The sequence below is a fragment of the Chelon labrosus genome (genome assembly GCF_963514085.1).
Source record: "Chelon labrosus genome assembly, chromosome: 6".
Taxonomy (NCBI): Eukaryota; Metazoa; Chordata; class Actinopteri; order Mugiliformes; family Mugilidae; genus Chelon; species Chelon labrosus.
Window position 1 is genome coordinate 6,982,955 of NC_140342.1, and position 21,230 is coordinate 7,004,184.

General features: G+C 39.8%; 1 protein-coding gene across 2 annotated transcripts; it reads right to left on the minus strand.

The window, feature by feature from the left end:
- Positions 1-15,975: 15,975 nt before the first annotated feature.
- Positions 15,976-20,795, minus strand: LOC311489600 (uncharacterized protein CXorf38). Of its 2 annotated transcripts, XM_084546746.1 has the most exons (6): positions 20,319-20,795; positions 20,053-20,187; positions 18,523-18,645; positions 17,709-17,858; positions 17,308-17,508; positions 15,976-17,231 (listed from the first exon to the last, which is right to left on the minus strand). In XM_084546746.1, the coding sequence occupies exons 1-6, from the start codon at positions 20,523-20,525 to the stop codon at positions 17,121-17,123; spliced, it is 927 nt and encodes a 308-aa protein (XP_084402872.1). In that variant the 5' UTR covers positions 20,526-20,795; the 3' UTR covers positions 15,976-17,120. The 2 variants fall into 2 exon arrangements, with proteins under 2 accessions (XP_084402872.1, XP_084402873.1); XM_084546747.1 differs by lacking the exon at positions 17,709-17,858.
- Between the last annotated feature and the right edge of the window lie 435 nt (positions 20,796-21,230).

The window sequence follows — 21,230 nt, forward strand, 5'->3', positions numbered from 1 at the left end:
TTATTATTATAATTATTATTATTATTATTATTATTATTATTAGTAGTAGTAGTAGTAGTAGTAGTATGAGGAGAATGGGATTGATACAGCACTTTATATGTGAGTAACAAGTTGGTTGGAAAAAAGCAAAACAAAAACCAAACAAGCATTTAAGCATTTAAGCATATGACATTTTGATCTTTTTGTCCACCCCCACCCCCTCTCTCCTCTTCCTTCCTCAATTTCCATTTCTCTTGAATCTTAAGCTTTCAGTTCAACATTATATACCGTGTTCAAACAGGAGCACAAGAAGCTATTTGGTTGTCACCATGAACTGTTTATAGGTTGAGACCCTTGAGACCACAGACTGTATATAGTTTATGGTTATGATGTGACGTTATATGTAGGGGTCAACTAACTCCAGAAGATGGCGCAGACGCGAAGCAGAGGACATCAGCTGCCATTTAATCTCAGAAGAAGAAGACGGCAGTCGTTTGTTCACTTCCGCTTACTCGTTTGACGCCGTAAAGTACTCTGAAATTCAAGCTACGGATATTATGAATGGGAATGCTGTCTTTTTTTTCTGTACAAGCAATTTTAACTTAAACGTATTTTTATGAAAACTAAACGTACGTTTCATAAACTTATCAGACGCACGACGTGATGCACGATAGTGGCAAACCTGCAGGCCAATCAAACGCTGTGGCGTCACCTGACCTGAAATCGGCCAATAATATTGGTTCAAATAGGAAGTACACGTAACGGAATAGAGGAATTATTTGGAAACTGAAACCAGAGCCCGTCTACGGAGCGCCTTCCCACTCTCTATTAAGTCCCATTGTAACAAATTTTGGTTGCAGTTCCACCAGATTTCCACTGGGGGCGATCGCCATGAGTGCAACATGAATGGGACTCTATGGAGCTAAACGGCTAAATGTGTCTCTTTCACCCGATTGTCGTTGAGAAATCTCAGATTTGATTGTAGGTTTTGCAAGTTCAACATGGGTTATAGGTCAAAAGTTGAATGAACGAGAACTTATGTCCTTTCGTTTTCTTACAGGTTGAGTTGTTGTTGCCCATAACACGCTAGCATTGTGCTAATGAACGCTGATTGGTCAGTGAAGGACTGATTACGACCAGATCCCGCTTGACGGCATCGTGGCATCCGAAGCGGGACCAGAATGTTAAGGCGGACTTTTTCGCCCAAGTTTTTTTTTTTTCGGCCCGGTCTTTTAAAACAACAAAACAGAAACTCTTCTAGCACGATTATTTACCCGTGTCAGCTGTGTTGTCCATGCCTCGAGAGAAAAGAAAGTGCAGAGTGCGAAAGCACCAAAGCAGTGACTGAAGGATTGACGTAAAGCAGTATCTGGTCGTACGATGTGTATGACGTCATTGACATTTTAAAATACTTTTTAAAGCAAATAAGTGACTCTAAAAAATGTAACACCCAGCAATATGTAATTTCTTTGCATCTCCTTTCAAATACAATATTCAAATTACTGCACAAAAAATTATATCCTGAGAAAAGTGGATTTTGAGGGGTACTGCTCCATAGACCGCCATTCATTCTGCACTCGTCCTGAGAGCGCCCTCATATGGAACCAGAGTGGAACTGCAACCAGTTCAGAAGCCGGAAGTTCAGTGAGAGTGGAACTTCTCCCCTTATTAGACATTCTCTGCTGAAACTTTGCAGCCGCGGATTCTGCTGGCGAAAATTGTGTTTATTTAATTTTTTTTATTATTTAATATATTATTATATATTATTTTCGCCTTAGTATATTAGTATATTAAAGTAATAGTATTTTATAGCAAAGCATTTGATCGCTAGAGGGAGAGACAATATGTGACGACTGCAAGGATTGACCGTAGTAGTAATGTTTCCCGTTTTCCTCAAGAAAGCCAGATTTTCAGGCCTGCAAACAAAGGACAAGCTCTTTATTTTATTTTTTTATGATTCATCCTAAAATTAATCACTAGCGTGTATGCACATGAACATATAAGGTCTAAACAAGCTAATCAGATAAAAATGGCTTGGCAGACCTTCAAACATATGTAGCCTACTGTCTTTTCTCTCCACTCCTGTCTCTCTGCAATTCCATCGTTAGCTGGCAAATCTGCAACGTGGCTGTCCTTCCAGATGACATTTTTCCACAACTTTTTTTTTTTTTTTTTTTGGCCTTCTTTTGTATTCAGATTTACTAACTCCCACGAGCTCTGTGCAGATTTTGCCCAAATGAGACACAATACAAAATTACGTGATAAGATAAATTTTATGCAGGTCAAAATGTATAAAAATTACAGCACACTTTCATAAAATGACATAGATGCAAAATATATATGCAATAACCTGATGGACTACTTAAATCATGAATCAAGAGTCTTTATTGTCATTATGAGAACATAGAGGAATTTTGCAGAGACTCCCGGCTTAAGAGGCACACATACAGTTGAAACCAGATGTTTACATACACTGTGTTAAAAGACACATTACATTTCTTCCTCACTGTCTGAAGTCAAATCAGACTAAACCTCTCCTGTTTTAGGTCAGTTAGGATTACTAAAATTACTGCTATTTGCTAAATGCCACAATAATGAGAAAGAGAATTTGCTAGAGAATTTTTTATTACTTTCTTCAAAGTCTGAAGTTTACACAAAGATTACTATGTCTTTAAACAATGAAGGAAAGCCCTGCTGATGATGTCATGGCTTTGGAAGCTTCTGATAGGTTAACAGACAACATTTGAGTTAATTGGAGGCACACCTGTGGATGTATTTTAAGGCTACACCTCAAACACACTGCTTCCTTGTTTGACATCATGGGAAAATCAAAATAAATCAGCCAATATATCAGGAAGAGAATTGTGGAGCTCCACAAGACTGGTTCATCCTTGGGTACAATTTCCAGATGCTTGAAGGTGCCACGTTCATCTGTTCAAACAATTATACGCATCGCAAGTATAGACACCATGGGAATGTCCAGCCATCATACCACTCAGGAAGGAGACGGGTTCTATGTCCCAGAGATTAACTTGTTTTGGTCCGAAACTTGCAAATCAACCCCAGAACAAAAGCTAAAGACCTTGTCAGGATGATGGCTGAAGCTGGTAAGAGTGAAACGAGTCCTGTACCGACATGGGTTGAAAGGCCACTCAGCGAGGAAGAAGCCATTACTCCAAAAGTAACATAAAAAAGCCAGATTACAGTTTGCAAATAAAGACCTTAATTTTTTAGACATGTCCTGTGATCTGATGAAACTAAAGTGGAACTGTCTGGCCATAAGGACCATCGTTACATTTAGAAAGAAATGTATGTAAACTTCTGACTTTGAAGAAAGTAATAGAAAATTCTCTAATAAATTCTCTCTCTCATTATTGTGGCATTTAGCAAATAGAAATAATTTTGGTAATCCTAACTGACCTAAAACAGGAGAGGTTTAGTCTGATTTAACTTCAGACACTGAGGAAAAAAGGTTTATGTATCTTTTAACACAGTGTATGTAAACATCTGGTTTCAACTGTATAAATAATGTAACATTTAAATAAAACACTTAGGCAAAATATAAAACACCCTTAAAAGAAGAAAGTTAGTTGCCATTGTACATGGTAGCAGCAGTGAGTGCACTGCACCGGATTCAGATTGATATTGCACATGATGATGAAAGTATATTGCATATTGTGGGAAAAAAAAACAAAAAAACATTGCACATGAAAGTCAAGTTCATCTCCCTGCCCTATTAAGGGACAGGAGTTGTATACTTTAATGGCCAATGGTGGGAAAGATCTCCTGCGGTGTTCTGTGTGGTCCTCTGTAGTCTCAGTGTGCAGCTGAATGTGCTCCAGTATGACCTCCAGTGTCTCGTGCAGTGGGCTGGAGGCATCGTTCAGAACACTGACAAGTTTTCTTATCATCCTCCTCTCTGACATCTCCACCAAAGACTCCAAGGGCCCTTCAACTGCAATTAAAAAAGGTTTGACGTTTGTTGCTCGCATGCAACGATCCATGTTTTGCATCCAGACCTGTTGGTATACACATGTTTGAGTTCATGGTTAAAAAGAGCTGAGGGCTCTTAGACAATACATATGAAATGAGGATACATTATTTGGACATTCTTATTAGTAAACTGTGGCTTAAAAGCTTATAGTATACCAACACAAAATCTTTACTCTGTTATATATTGTTTTAAGATTCTGCAGAACTGTGGATTATACACATTCAAAAAACACCCAGAAGCTGCAGAACATAAACATAAATCGGGTATCTATCATAATGGTAACTGTTAAATTATCATTCAGTTATTTTAAATTAGGATTCATTTGTAATTTTTATACAAATGTATGTAAAATCTCAAGTGATGAGAAATCAACCATGTAATCGAGCAGGAAACTGGGAGTGGTCTAAATTTACGCTGGGCGGAAAGTGAGGATGATAAAAAAAAAAAAAAAAAAAAAGTGTGCAAGAAGTTTGGAGCACATGAGGCTCAAGCGAAAATCCTGACCACACACAGAAATTAACGAGAAGTCCAGGAAAGGATCTGGGAGGCCGAACCCGGTACTGCGCTCCGATCCAGATCCTGCTGCGCGTATCAGCGGTGTTCACGAAATCAAGGTAAGCAGAAACTTTTTCTAAAGTTTGTTTGCCGTCGAGTGTCGAACTCAGCGCCTCCTTTAACACGAGGTTAGAAGCAAATTGGCACATTTCCTTAAGAATTAAATTCATTAATATTCGTTGTAGCATCTCTAAGATTACCACAGATATTAAGATGCTCTCGCTGCTTATAGGGCCTACTACTACAAAACACAGATTGTTATAATTCTGATTTTTTATTTATTTATTTTTTGCATGCTTATTGTGAATATCACTTAATAATTCCATTCATATTCAACATAGTGATACTAACATCACCTCAAAATCAGACAAGCTCCTGCTGGTCATACGACAATAGTCATTTTAGGAAAGATACCTTTTCTGAAAATGTCCATACCAATATTGATCAATATCTCCACTACCACTACTATTTTCATCATTAAATTTATGATTCAGTATTGTCTCAGGTGCGATGTGGATGTAAATTATGTTTGGGGTTTTTTTTTTTTTGTTATTTATAGCCGGGGGACCACAAGCTGATGGCCGGAAAGATGACAGTTAGAAACGGTTTCCCCTTGTGCTTCTTAGAAAACGAAACTTATACGTCTGACAAAACTTTCACTGCTCACCTTTTTAACCACTACACCACTACAGCGGGTCCTCAGAAGAGGATTGGGGTTACTGTAAAATAATAATTGGGTTTATGAGTTCGTTTCAGAAATTAATCTCAGAAGTTTTATTAAAAAAAAGAAAAATTTTCTTCCAAATCGCACTCTACCATTAATTTGCAAAATGTTTACTTACCAGTAATACTATGTAAAATAATAAAAATACATAAATACAAATACATGTGTAGTTCATGACATACAGTGGCACTTAAAAGTTTTAGCAGCCGTAAGAATTTTCAACTTTGCTGCTTACAAAAATAACAGCAACTAAACATTTCTAGCAGCTTGAAGGAATTTTAGCCCATTCCTCGTAACAGAACGAATTCCAAAGCCATTCCAAAACATTCATTTACTCTTCTTTAACTGTTCTTTTGTAGAACAACATGTTCACTTGGGGTTGTCGTCTTGCTGCATGACCCAATTTCTCTTGATTCAGTTCAGGACTTTGAAAATTGTGAAAATTCTCTGATGTTTTGAGTCATTCTTAAACAGAAATGTAGAAAAATCTGAAGGGTGCAAAAGTGGCACTGTATAACAAACAGTCATAAACCAAATTTTTTGAACCTTGCATAGTAACAGTGATATATCAATATCAGAGTAATTGTGAAACTCAAAAATCAAGTACAGGCAACATGGAAAAAATTGTAAAAATCTGTTCAACATATCATGAAAGGCAAGTTTAATGGTTTCATTTACTGTCGACTATTTCACATCTTGATCAATGAGCACGGTCAAGAAGTTTATGCAGAATTGGAGGTCATCACACATATTCAAAATCCCTGGTAGACCATTGTGTTCTACAGAGAGGGTACAAAGAGCCAACATGCAATATCAGAAAAGGTTTTTCAGCACCAATAGAGAATATTACCCTGCCCGATGGATCACTGGATCACTTAGCCAACTCATGAGAGATTAAGTGGATATAACAGAATGGGTCCAAGGTAAAAAAAAAAAAAGGTACACTGTTGTACATTATACATTGTTAGGTGGGTGGATATTGTACCAAGTAGTTGTGATGCTAAATTAGTAGCAAAGTGTGAGGGAATATATGTGTTTCCCAGATTAGGTCAGTTCATAAAACGGGTCACATTTTGTTGCTGAATTAAGTCATAAGGAAAATATTGGGTATTAGGCAGAGACGTGAAAGTGCATCATCAACAGTCACATGGAATGGTGGAAAGAGCTAATGGCATAAAGCAAAAAAAAATAAAAATAGCCGAGATATTGCCAAGAGACGTTGCTTTGGGCACTAGTGAGTATAAGAATGCAAACTAACAGAAGCACACACAATGGGTGGACCGATGCCAGTGCCATATCTCAAAGGCCCTTACAAAGTATCTCTACTTGAGCAGCTTGAAAAAAGCTATTTATGTACAACACCTGACCTCAGTATCTACTGTATATTCCAACAGGTAAAAGGTGCCACAAAGAAGCCTGGAAAATCTGTGTATGTCCAGGGGCCTGGGTGAACATCAAAGTGTATGAGAGGAAGTGGAATGAGCCAAGGCGTCAGGGATCATAAAGTGATCTCCTTCAGCACTAAACGTTGAAAGTTAAACCTTTGGTACCACATCAACCACTGCTGTGGAGGTAAAGAACCAGGGTGAATGCAGTCAGAAGTGATTTGCAGAAACGTCAGGATGAAGAACAATTCCTCAGTGGTGAAGAAGTCCCTGAAAGGCTCATCTAGAGTAATGATAGGACTTCTTATGCTCTTGGCTGGAGTATGTCCCATTGTTCAAGGGCGCCAGTTGGAGATTCTGACAGATGCTTCAGAGCTAAACCAGTCTGAAAGTGACCCTCAGTTGACTGAATGTGTGTTAGCAGTGGGCGCATTAGCTGCTTCACAAGGTAAACTGCCGTTGGAAGAAACAGTGCTCGTGACATATGCAAGACTCTCTGGACACGACAACATAACACTCAAAGTGCCAAACTGGCCTGTTATTCAAGGTTCACCAAAGTCTAAAGAATGCAGTGGTACAGGGCATGGAATGATAAAGGTTCGGTGTTTATTGAATGGCTGCCTAAATGTTGATTCCAAAAGATTCATCATTAAGGAGAAAGCACAGCGTATGATTGCAGTGTGGTCAGCAGGGGTACAAAGACGGAAGAAACGGGGGACCTTAACGGAGGTTCTGGATAAACTGAAAGCGTTAAATGAAGAAATGGCAAGAGCGTCGGGGCGAAAGTCTTGGTTGAATTGGTCGGGGTCTCCATCTCCGACAGATATTGTGGAAAGAGCAGCACTGATCATAGGGTTAATTGTCGCATTTCAGATGTTTGTCTCCTGCTGTGCGATCCCTGTAGTTAAATACATGGTCAAGAAGAACATGTCTGCTACTGTGCCAGGCCAGTATCCTATGAACCCTGGAGTTAATGTGGAAGGTCAAACACTGATGATGACACCTATGAGGTAGACGGTATACAAAGGTAAATCTGTATTGGTGTACTGGGCAACGTCAAGCATCGACAGACTGAAGATAGCATTGGACTGGAATATGACACAACCCCAGAGATACTCCTATATACATTGGTCAGGTAAATAAAAATTGGTGCCACGTTAGTTACTCATACATTCATATACTGACCTAAATGCGCTGTAGAAACTAACTGAAGTCACACTAAGTTGTAAATTGTTTAAGTGAAGAAACCTTAAATAGATGTTAGACAAATTACCCATGTGTGTTTGTGTGAAAAGGAGTTGGACAACATAGAACCCAGACACACTTTCAATGAGATGATGACCCATATCACTGTGGATCGTATGTGCTAGTAATCTATCCACAGCGATAGCATCTGGGTTGAAGAAGAGTAGCATAGACATCCAGAAGACCCAGTATGCGTAAAAGCCATGTAAAGTACAACTTTCAAAACGTTTGTGCCATGTCTGGTCCTGCAACATTTGTGTTTTCATTACTTTCTGCAATTTCAGGCTTGCTCAATCATATTTAGCAAAAAAAAATTATATTGAAAATACAGCAACTGGCAGTATTACTTTGAATTACAAATAATGATGTGTGTACTTGTTATACTCTATTGTACAACTCCTTTTATTGTTGCTTGTTGATGTGATGGTGATCTCCACAAGGTACTAATCTGAATTCATACATTTATTGTAAAATATGGAAATGTTTGTGTGAGGTCTGGGACATAGAATAGGATTTACTCTCTTCCAGTTAAATAGTGAGGGAGATTTTACCAATTTATGTTCAGATACGCTGTTAAATGTTCCCATGTCATAGTCATTGACTTGATGATCACTGTGCTGTATGGGGTAATTTGCTCCTGACTGGAATAGCGGACTCTGAAAAGGGTGAGATAATAAGAGCCTAAGACAAATAAAGTATGGTGACTCTATCAAATTTGTGATGTGAATGTTTTGCTTCAGTCGCTTGTGGGATGAGCTCAGTTAATTGCATGCCGCTTTGCCGCTATTCAATAAAGTACATGTAAAAGTATGTGAGTTTTTGTTGTTTTTTGATAAAATACTGAACAATGTGGAAGAAGATCTGAACACATTAGGCCCAACGGAAGATCCTGAGTCCTTGCAGAGTCAGGCTGAAGCTGAGGAGTATGACCATATGCTGAAGGAGATTAAATGAAAAATAATTTGGTGTTGATATTATTAAGCTTGTTCAATCATAAAATGTACGAGAGAATTTCATGTAGGGCGGCACAGTGGCGAGGTGGTTAGCACTGATACCTCACAGCAAGAAGGTCCCGGGTTCGAATCCATGGGCCGACTGGGCCTTTCTGTGTGGAGTTTGCATGTTCTCCCTGTGTCTGTGTGGGTTCTCTCCGGGTACTCTGGCTTCCTCCCACCATCCAAAGGTTGTTAGGTTAGTGATTCTAAATCTCTGTGTTAGCCCGCGATAGACTGGCAACCTGTCCAGGGTGTACCCCGCCTCTCGCCCGATGACAGCTGGGATAGGCTCCAGCAGACCCCGCGACCCTTAACAGGAACAAGCGGTTACAGAAGATGAATGAATGAATGAATTTCCTGTAAATAGTATTCTAAGAGAATTTTTTGCAGTTAAGAGACCATCTTCCAGGGTAGTCATTGACTGGTCTGAGCTGCACTGCCAAACATCATTTTACCTGCTTCCTTAGCGCACCAGCTTCTCCTCGCTCAGGTCCTGCTGCAGCTTTAAGACTATGGTACAAATGTATCTGTGCTCTATGGAGGTTACATTCATTCATCTTCTGTAAGCGCTTGTCCTGTGAAGGGCCTATCCAAGCTGTTATCAGGTGTAGGGGATCCTGTCATCCTCTCTATTCTCCCCCTCTCTGGAATTTAAATTTACAGAGTTGTTTTGTAGAAGAACTCTTCTAACTGATCAACCTTTTATACCTTAGCCATAAATGTGCCATGTCCAGATGCTGGACAGATCCATGCTATCGGACCTCCCTGATGCTGAGGACGTCATCTGAGCCAAAAAGATAAGCAGGTCGTAAATAACTTTCTTTCCCCAGAACCAGACTCTGATCTGCATTCTCCTCTCTAAAAAGAGCCTAAGTTTGATAATATGACTATCGAAATTGTAATAACCTGGTAAGTTATATATTGTTGTTCAGGAAGGGCTAAGGATCACAATGAGACGATTTTGATCCTTGTACGATAAAGCTAGCCAAATTCACATAATTTCTCACAGTAAGGATGGATCAACAGTCCCCCCAAGTGACATTCTTAAAAACATTTTCTTTCTTTTAATCATTGTTGAAGCATGTAGAACCTTAGATACGTTATTATACTAATGGTAGCTATTAGTTTAAGCTATAACTGTTGAAATTGTTATTTTAGAAACCCCAACCTTTTATTATTAGCAAGATATCCTGAAGAACCTGTGCTTATTAATTCACTGATGCTTTTCAGTTATTTTGATTTTGTCATTCTGATACGTCATCTTGTCGTGTTGTAATGTTGAGTGTTGCTGCATAGGAAAAACATTGCTAACGAGCCATGATGAGTGATGGAATGGTTAAATTAAATAATATAAAGTAGGTTAAGAAGTTCAGGCAATAAGACATCTTGAGACAAAGAAGTATAGGCGTGCCCTTCTCTCAGAGAAAGACACAATCTCTTCGACGGATCAAGACACCAAGAGGCCGTTGCCATAGTAACAACACCGAGAAGCCGTGACGATCCGGCTTCCTTCTTCAAACACAAAGACATTGCAAAGTGTCATCTCCTGCCTTCGACTGAACACCTACAACGCTCTCAAGCAAAGCTGGGTGTTGGAGTTGCAGACCAAGTAACAAGTCCTGTCTACCGGTCCAGAGACCTGCATCAGCTGTGCCGTTTCGTCACCACCTCGTCACACCGACGCTTCGCCATCACCGTGCCGAGAAGACTCTACGGAAAAGTAGGCTGAATCGTCCCTATCCGCTTAAGACAAAGAGTTGGTGTCACTACTTTGAAACTCCCTATTAACATATTTTAGAGAAGATTGATTAGATTAGATTTTAAATCCATTCCCGTTAGTTTAAACCTTATAACATCTCCATCTCTCACCATCGCTCCAGAAATTATTTCAGATCTTATCATGTTCGTTTTATTTGATTACACACCTATATGCATATATTCTATTAGTCCCTCATTTATTCATAGTTGTCACTTTATTAAATAAATATTTGTTCACACTTAAGAAGTTGTATGTGATGTTATTTTACGGCAGAGAATGACTGGTACAAATTGTAGTAAAGGATTCACTCCTTCAGATATGCAAATTATTGAACTGAGACTGATAAATTGATTTAAACCGTGTTCTTCCTACGATAAAAGGAGGTGGTGCCCTAACGAGACATTTTAAAGGTGTAGACTACCCTACAACGGTATAATAAAGTTTGAGATCGTATCACACCTTCACATATTGTTTTAGTGATAATCAATTCACGATAACAGTATATAAATAAATAAAATCTCTTCTCTCGTGACATTGTCTTAATTGACTGTTGACCGTCGCTGATTCGTCAAATTAACTGACTGCTGTGTTTTTTGCTGTGTTTAGTTCAGATTCACGTTTGAAAAAAAGTTTATGTTTGTGGCCGTGCGCGTTTGAGTGCGCATGCGTGGGAGTTTCCACGCCACACGCACAGTGATTATCTAGAGCTACTGAAAATTAACTGTTTCCCAAGTTTTATTCAAACTTAGCAGAAAAAAAAATCAGTAATGTCTTCAGTGGAGATATCCAACGTCCAGATGGACAGCCCTGTCATTATTACAACAGAGGATGTTCTGCCCATAGTAATTACACATTTTCAAAGAATCTCTCCAACACAGTGGAGCATGCTTGCTGAACAGACTTGTGACTCTGGCACGCAAGCTGCACTGACTGACATGATTATTGAAATCATACAGAGTAGTTCTGCACTAGTGCTGAGAAACTTCCTTCCAGTCGTTCAGCAGCAGTGCATCGCTGAGAGGGATTCTCTGACCGACGTACCTGCAGCTGTAGAGACAATTAACCTAACCATGGGAGTCTCCTTCTCTAACAGCTTTGCTATCGCTCTCAACGACCCACAGTTAAAATGTGAGGATGCTAAAGAACTCACAGCTCTGGTTGAGAGCGAGGTTTCCCAGAAAGTAAAATCCGCTCTTTCTCTGGCCATCAACAGCTCTGCTGATGTCTCAGAGCCTGCTGTTTATGTCACTGGCTCCATAACAAGTATTGGCCATCTAAATCAAATGGTATTTCACGCTACCACATGTCTGAAAAGACTTGCAGCCAGTCTGAAACATAAGTGCCTTGGAGCATGTCGGCAGTTAGCGACTTCATTATCAAGCTCAGATTCTTTACCAAACCTGAAAACAACATTCCCAGAGCGATGTGACTCTCAGGAGGTACAGTCTCTGATCTCTTCCCCCTCAGTGAGAAAAGCTGTGAGTGAAATTCTCGTGAGAGTTTGCAGCGAGTCACCCGACTTGGCAGAGGAGACTGAGGATGGTCTACCTCCTCTTAGCACCTCTCTGGAGGCTCAAGCAGCAGCGGAAAAAATTGTCAGTGCTATACATGATGACCTGCATTATTGTGATTCTAATGAGAAAAGCAAATTATCCACACCTCATTTTAATACGGTGCTCCTGGTCAGTAAGCTGAAAAAGTTTTTCAGCTCACTGGAGTTTCTGTTAGGGCCCAGTCCTGATGCTACTCAACAGACAAAAAGACAGCAGTTTTCTAAGTTTGTCAGAAGACAGTTTGAGAAAATGATGGCAGAGCTGAAGGCTGCCTGTCAGAAATCTGACAATGATTTCCTTGTGAGTGTTGAGACTCCTGAACAAGACGAAGACGAACTTGAATATATTTTACCAGGATTTGTTCCAGAGTATCCAAAATCGACACCTTCTTCTTCATCATCTTCTTCTTCTTCCATGCTGACACAGAGAAGAATGGTGAAAAAACAATCGTCTCTCGATTTTGACTCTATCAAACCTGACATTGACAGTATGCTGGAAAAATTAAACCAGTCGCAAAAACCTGCGAAAAGAGCCAGCGACACACAGGCAAACATGTACAGCAGGGAAATTAAGGAGTTTTCAAGGGAGCTGACTGATAAAATCTACGAACATCTGATGGTTGGCAGCACATATCAGCTCCCCTATGTTTCAGCGGGAAAGAAAATGTTTGACTCTGTACTCTCTATGTTCAGGAACAAACTTGATGACAATCAGTCGCGCTTTTCTCCTGACGTCCTGTATGCCATGACAGAGGACTCAATGGAAAAGTTCTTGCAGCAGGTGCTATCCTGTAAGGAGAGGGAGAAAACGCACCAAGAAGCCCACATTGAGGAAATCTCTGATGCAATAGACAAAATAGAAAACCTTGTGAAAACAGTGCTGTCCCCTGTAGGGTCCTCTAAATCCAACAATGAGCAGGCACAAACTCCCCCTGATTTAGGACCTGAATCATACGAAGATGATTCAAAACATGTGGAATCAGTATCCAAGACTGTCAGGTCTCATGTTGACTCGTTACATCCGATCTCACAAAACGGGATTCAAAAAATCCTATCTCCTGACATAAGCATTCCACCTCCACCGACCATCCGTGACGCATTTTGTTTCAGACCCGAACAAACATCTGAAGGGTCAAGAGATGAACTTGCAGCAAAGGCTGTTGGTACTTCATCTGCAACTGAGAGCATGACAGACGACTTGATTTGTTGTCTTATCATGAGGATAATAATGAAATCCTCCAATAGAAGCAAGAGGGCCTTGAGGAAAGACACAGTCAACAGAATAATTGATCGGCTGACAGGCAAAGTGCTGGAGGAGATCAGCTCCACTGACAAGAATGTCAGAATAAACAACAAGAACATGAAAAAACTCGCCAAAGCCATGGTGAAAGACCTTCGCAGAGAGTTTGGCTCTCCAGAAGAGCTGCTGTTTACTGCAATGTTAGACGATCCATCTTTTGACGACGCTGTTTTGAAGTATCTGCAAGTCCATCTCCATTTCCTAACCAGTCCGCCACCAAAGAAATCTAAAATCTAATAATAATAAAACAAGTATTATAAAAATATAAAAGAAACAAAAACATAAAAAATAATAAAATAAACAATTTTGTTTGTTGTTCAATGATTACTGAACTCAGACTGACTATGACCATAATCTTCTCGGATGCCAGCTGCACTGCATCCGAAAAGAAACAACTGCAGCGGGTCATGAAGACTGCTCAGTGGATCATTGGCTCTCCACTCCCATGCCCAAAATAGATCTACTCTAGCTGTCTCCTCCGACGGGCCACAAGGATCCAGGATGACCGCTCCCACCCAGGACACTCTCTTTTCACCAGCCTTCCCTCTGTCTTTCCCCATTGAGTCCAGAGTTACCTGTCTTCTGACCTGGATGATGTCATCTCTGAGCGCCGCAGGTTGTAAAAAACAGTAGTTCCCCTTTAAACACAGCTTCTTCCCCATGGCTGTGAAAAGACTGCTGCAGAAACCATGATAATAATGACAATTTCAATAGCATTTATTTTTCATTCATTTTTACTTAAAGGTGCAGTAGGCAGGATTGCGAAGATCCAGGACTTAGCCAAAAAATTTGAACATCGACAACTTCTCAGTCCCTCCCCACTTTCCGCTAAAGCCCAAGACTGTCTCCCAAGCCATGCACGATAGAGCGCGTGCATATTGGCCCTGGAATACTGTGCACGAGCAGAGAACCGAGAGAGAGCGAGTAAACAAACTAGCAGGGGTGGAAGTAACGAATTACAAATACTCACGTTACTGTAATTAAGTAGATTTTTTGGGTACTTATACTTTTCTGAGTATTTTTTTAAAGTGTGTAATTTTACTCATACTTGAGTACAATTTGCAGCATGTAATCTACTCCGCTACTTTTAGAATTAAAGTCGCTACTGAGTACGCCCCCAATCCGCGACCGCGCCAATTGATTAACGTGATGACGTAAGGAAAGGACAACTCCGCAGCTGCGGCAGTACACAGCCAGAGAGCGCTTAATTGTATGAAGATTTGGAGGGAAAAAAGCCAAAATGGAGACAGAAGTTCAAGTGAACAGTGAAAATGATGAAGAAAAGACGGAGGACGAGTGCCCGTGGCCATACCTGGAGGAACTTTTCATTTACAGAGGGAGAAAGGGAGACAGCGTCCATGTTGAGACCTAGATATAACATGTATTATTTAATTTACATTTTTATATTTTACATTTTTATCATTTAGATGCCAGTGAGTTGTAGAACTGAGAAAGTAAAACGAAGCCAACTGTATTTTCATTTTGTTTATATTTTATATTTTTCGGACTGAGGTCATAGGTGACGTGATGTCGTCAGCCGGCGCGCAGCAGAGTTTTTTTTTGTTTTGTTTACATCAGAGAGTGTGTGCTTCCCTGCGTCTGTGTATGCTCGTTAACAGAAAAAAGTGAAACGAACCGGGACGAATAAAGTTGCCAAACGTGAGATGGAGTCATGTCTGCTTGAGAGTGCAACATCCAGATGAAGTGCAAACTTTGTTTGACCTCGACAATGATATCAGCTTACAAGACTTCAACGTCTAATCTCAAAAAACATATTGCGGTAAGAGGTTTTACATGTGACCACGTGTGACATGTGTGAGGAATAACAAAAGGTTTGATTTTGTTTTATCTATCTTTTAACAAAAGAAATATTTGATTTTGTTTACAAAAAAATGTTCTGCCTGCTATCGATGTAAGTAATTAATACTCTGAGTAGTTTTTGAGAAGAGTACTTTTTACTTTTACTTTTACTTTTACTAACCCTTTTAAGACCAGTACTTTTACTTGGAATTGAGTATAATTTATAATACCCTTCGTTATTGCTAAATAATTTGACCTAAAGTACAACGATACAGTCGTTATACTTCAGGTCAAAATATTTAGCAATAGTCAACTTTAGGACAAAACCAAGGTTAGGATGTTTCTGAAAGTAGCCTACATCGGTGATGTTTGCTATCAGTAACAGTTAGAAGCATTCATTGTGGCGTTTTATTCCACAGTTTAAATTTTATCAATTTGCTATATGGTAGATATGACCGCTACCTGTTGATGTGGTTAGACGTTTGAGAGTGAAGCTGAGGCACAGGCCTCAGACGAGGATTACACCCCGGCTCCTTCTACACGCCCACGGCGAAGTCGAGGTGGTGGAGGGAGGGGAGGGCGCTATGAAATGCGTGTCCATGAGCAGTGATTGACACTCTGTTAGACACACCCCTGGTCTTGATTGGTGCATCTGGATGTGGAGCGTTGGATGTCTTGCAAATCGCGCTACAGGCTCTAGGCGGGGCCAGAGGAGCCGAATTTTTTTTAAATGACCTGCTTCATGCAATTATATTTGAACATAGGGTCAGTTTCAGCAAATATGACAGAAAGTTAGTTTTATAAAACTTGCCTACTGCACCTTTAATATTCAGTCCAAACAAGATGAACAGAGAAGCCACACCGTTGATACACACATCAAGCAGATGAATATATGTAGGCTAACTTTTTCTCTGCAGTGACAAAAACAACTGACTGTGGCCCCAGTAGCTACATATGAACAATGAAATTAAACGATTTGACTAAAAATTAGGGGTGGGACTCGATTAAAAAATAAATAAATAATCTAATTAATTAGAGGCTTTGTAATTAATCTCGATTAATCACATTTTAATCGCATAACAATATTTGCTTAATAGACACAGACATGTATACTATAAACTCAAGCTATTTTAATGTCTGGAAAGGTGCATTTAATTCCATTTAAATTCAAAACATTACAACAATTTGCACAAAACCCCGCTTTTATTGAGGCTTCCATCAGGTCGTTTTTTTAAATAAAATTTGTCTTCCATCAGTTCTAGCAACGAGCTTTCATCCGATTTCTCCATTTTGGTAGCCGTTAGCCGAGCTCTGACGTGTGCATCAGTGTAATCGGTTTACCAGGAAATCGTGCACTGACAAAAGTTCTGCGTTGTTAAGAGGCCTCTGAAAGTGACACAAAAGCTTTGTTGCTACATCCGTAAGAGAATGGTTTCAAGGCTAGTACCAGCAAATCACAATGGGTCATAGAGATGGCCACTTGATCAAATCCCTCAACCCAAAACTGTGCTGTAAGAAGGGTTAGCAATTTATAATAAGGAATAACCTACATCTCTTTTTGGCACTGTTAATTTCTGAAAATGACTCATTCTTTTGTGATTAGTTAAGCCTTTTGGTTCATTCAACGTTCTGTTTTTACTACTAACAATTAAAAATAAGCAAGACTTCAGAATAAGCCAATAGATTTTAATTTTTATTTCCTACAAACACTACTTGTATGTGGATACAATCTGTCAAAAATAACTTGTAATTAAACTCTGATCGCGACCTGGTTCAAATATTAAATACAAAGGTATAAAGTAGTGCACAAATGCTCGTCTTTCTCATCCTTCTTATTCTCTGTCCTTTAGAGAGTTGATAGTTTGGAGCTCTGCAGAAAACCTCTTGCCCAGATCTTTGTTGGCCTGCAGGAAGCCACCCAGACTCTTCAACAGCTCAGTGTCCTAAGGAAGAGACAGAAAGTCATGTAACATATTTATTTTCATGTATTATGTGTACATCTGTACTTGTTCTCCCTACCTGTGTCTTTGTGTCATCATCCTCAGCAGTGTGCAGACACTCCTGCAACATCTCTTGTAGTAACTCAGCTTCCCATTGGCTGACTAACTCGGTGCTGGTCCCAGACTGACTGACAGAATCAGACGTTATTCCATCCAACAAGTCAGTAGAATCCATTTGGTCCGCGCCATAGACACATATTGACAAATCAAGGGCCAGCATCTAGATAAAAAAAATGTACACAAACTGTGACAAAAGAGCGCTTCCTGTCATCATGTCTGAGGCCCGATTCAGACATAATTCCTGGGTGACATTTTAATACCAAATAAGAACACACATACTTAGAGAGTTGTCTACTTGTGATCGGATCACGTGTGATAGTGGCAGGTGTAAACACGGCCAGAGAACACTAACTTGCTCACTTTGTCTATTTGTTGTCCAACTGTTGCCATCTCCGGTACGTGGCTGAACTGCTGCACAAAGTGTCTCACAGTGGACTGGAAGTGTCTCATCCATTCATCATTCACACGAAACTCACATGAATGCATCAACTCATTCCTGAATTGGATCACCTGGAAGCACACACACGTTACAGATTACCAGTTAGGACTATTTTTACATACTACTGCCTTTAAAAGATACAAAAGAAAACTGTCATTAATTTGAATTAATTAACTGATTAAAAATTATGAATTTGGGATGGACAGATGGACAAAACTATTAGATCAACAATCAATTACATCCATACCTGCAAGGGCAATTTGAAGGTTGGAGAAAACTTCACAATACCACTCTCATAACTATTTCTTCAATAAGAAGCTATAGAAGGAAGGCGGTTAGCTCAGCTTAGGCCGTCTAAGGTTGTACAAAACTGACGTACCAGCACCTCTACTACTCACAAAGTCTGATAAAGGCTAATCTAGGGTCCATCTAGACTTCATATTTTCAAAAATGTCAAACTTATCTCCTAGAGACAAGTGGAGCTAACATACAAAATCAGATATAAACAGTGGTTTAAAGGACCCTCTACAGTCATCCATGACCAAAGCGTGTGATTGAACATTAAGTGTGTGCATATCAGAAGTACAATTCTAATGAGTGTGTTTTTTTAAAAAAAAACAGAAAACAGAAAATTTTTTTAAAGTAACAAATACAGAGTAAGAACATAGCTCAGCCTCTTCAGTCCGAGATACATCAGAGTATGGCACAGCCATATTAAACTTTGAAAATGTTTACCTCTCTCACTAATTTTGGATCCACAGACGAGAAACGGGTGCAGTAGTTGATCAGATTGAGCAGAGCGGAGGGATCGAACTGATTGGCTTGCTTCACTTTGACCTGACCTCGTGGCATGTAGGCCTGTAGAGAGACAGAGACGTAGAAGGAGACGTCTATTAGATACACACATTCTGGAGAATCTTCATATACCTTTGAATGCCAAATAAATATACATAATGATCCTAATATTGTATTTTTCCTTCAAAATGCAACGAGAGACAATGTTTTAGCCTCGTCTTTTCTCTGTTCTACCATATGGGAATCACCTTTCATAATTTATTTTATATTTTTTTAGGAACAACTCAAAATACATAAAAGACGGCACAAGGTGTTGACCTGTAAATTCACTAGATCCCAGACTGATCAAGTATCTGTGGGATGATCCACAGAGCCCCCTCCCCTCAACCCATAGGACACGAACTCCCCCACTAACAACATTCTGTTGCCAGATCCCACAGGACACCCTCTGTTTTGGAGGCACAAGGGAGACCTACACCATATTAGGAAGGTGGTCATAATGTTATGTCTGATCAGTGTATATCTATAGGTGTCTGAGCAGTCGCTCTCACTTTGGTTTGGTTGAACTTTGCTTGATTTAGTTTTTGTTCTTCTACACTAGCATTCACTGACACATAAACGTTCTCCACATTTGCTCCTTCCTTTAGTCTTTTCTTAGACAGTATACTCCAAGTTTGGTTTATACCTCTGCAACAAACCCATGAAGAGCATCCACAGGGATTCTGTGCCATTATGAATAAATCCAACATGACTCACTCAGTTAGATGGAAACATGTAGGAGGAAATGCCATGCTACCATGCGGACCGATCACAGCTGTGGCAGTCTATGTTGTAACAATGTATGCGTTTAGTCACATACCTCCCACTTTAGTAAATAGTTTTATTTAGTAATTAGACTAGGCTGTAAAGTAGCCTACATATTTACCTGATCTGTGTTTTCAGTATGCCACAGTAGTGGAAGCACATGGTAGATAGGGGGGTCCCTCTACCTGTTCTGAAGTTAGCAGTAGAAATAGTGTCTTGATTTTGAGGAGGAAAATGACAAATCACTAACCCTAACTCTTACTGTGAGGATCCTGGCTGTGCACCAAGAACAGAAAGAAAAAGTCAATATTATGTTAAACAATCATTTTAATACATTTGAATAAATGTTGCAACTATTCTTTAAGGGTTCTGTTGTAACATTTGACTTTGTCTGTTGAAATTCTACATCATACTGTACGTACATACGTACAAGCAGTTTGGGTGGGTATCTGACACATGTATTTGTTTAACTTTCATCTTTCTGATGCCGATACCACCGTCTCCCTTGCTGGGGTCTTACAAAGCAATACGCGTACTAACTGTGAAATGCAGAGGCATAAACCAATGAAGGAATACCAGAATCACATTTGATTATGACATTTGGCACTACATGCCAGTCACAAAGGTTTAAAGTGCAGTACGTGTTCAGAGTCATGTGTGGACTACCTTGGCCAGCTCCCAGTGGTCTGTCCTCCACTGAGGAGGGAAACAGTTGTCCCAGTTGACGCTGGCATTCGGCTGTCTGTGGTGTCTCATGATCTCTCTTTGCCACTCTGAACACACCCTGCATGCTGAGGTAAGCTACACAAACACACATACACTATTATATATTCAATTTAAGTTACTGTGAGAATAAGTGGAATATATGAAATCATAGTAAACTGCCATTGGTGATTCATAACCACATTTAGATAACACAGTATGACGTGCACCTTATTCCCTCTCGGTTTACATGAAGACGTCTGACAAGGGTTTCGGAGCAGAGTGTTTTGATGGAGCAGATCTCTGTGGAAAGCTCCCATCTGCCGGTCGGTAAACGGATAGAGACCATTCTTAAGTATGAGCAGACACCGACCCGCTTTCAGCCAGTTTTTATAACCCCCGTCGTTGAGACGAAACTGCAGCTCGTCTAGGACCATCTCGGCTTTACTTCCTGACACAAAGCTTGACAAAGAAGCAGAGCGAGTCCCTGTTAAGCTCCACCTAGTCAGGACAAACCTACCAGCGACCACGAGATGGCGCCATTTACCTTGTTAATGCTGCCTGTTGGAGAACGAATGAAGTGTGGTGATGGTGGTAAAAAGCTTTCAATGTACAGATGTACACTCACGTTATAAAATAAATAGCTTCTAGTATAACAGTCCTACACTAAATACTCCTTTATGACTGTTCTAATGTTCAGTTTATGTTTAAACAGCGTCAGAAAAGAAATTATTAAACTGTATAATTATTATGGAGGAAGTAGTTTGTGTTGCTGTTAAACTGCATTGTATTAAACACTTAAGTGTTTCTGTTATTTAGCCTAGCACACTGACAAAAATGGGAATACTGAATACCAAAAACGTCATGAAGCTATGTTTTAGTGCAAGACTATCATATTAGAATGCATTTGTTTTTAATAGTGTACCTAATGAACTGGCAAATGAGTGTACTACAAAATGGTCGGCTTTTGGATTCATGGATTGGATTGAATACGGGAGCTGCAAGGCCTGATTCATACTTTTTTTTTTTTCTAAGGCTCCTATGGATTTTGTTGGGTTTGTGGGTTTGTTCTTCATTGCACAAACATGCCCTCCACCCTTGGATCCCAAAAAATAATCTATTCTTTATTATTAAGCTGTTAC

Bases quoted from the DNA above. Each gene is read 5' to 3' on its own strand.
- LOC311489600 (XM_084546746.1), bottom strand. From the start codon at position 20,525: ATGGTCCTAGACGAGCTGCAGTTTCGTCTCAACGACGGGGGTTATAAA. The intron at 20,188-20,318 runs GTGCACGTCATA...GTGTTTGTGTAG, and splicing joins GTAAACCGAGAGGGAATAAG to CTTACCTCAGCATGCAGGGT. The intron at 17,509-17,708 runs GTGAGCAAGTTA...TTTTTTATCTAG, and splicing joins TTGGACAACAAATAGACAAA to ATGCTGGCCCTTGATTTGTC.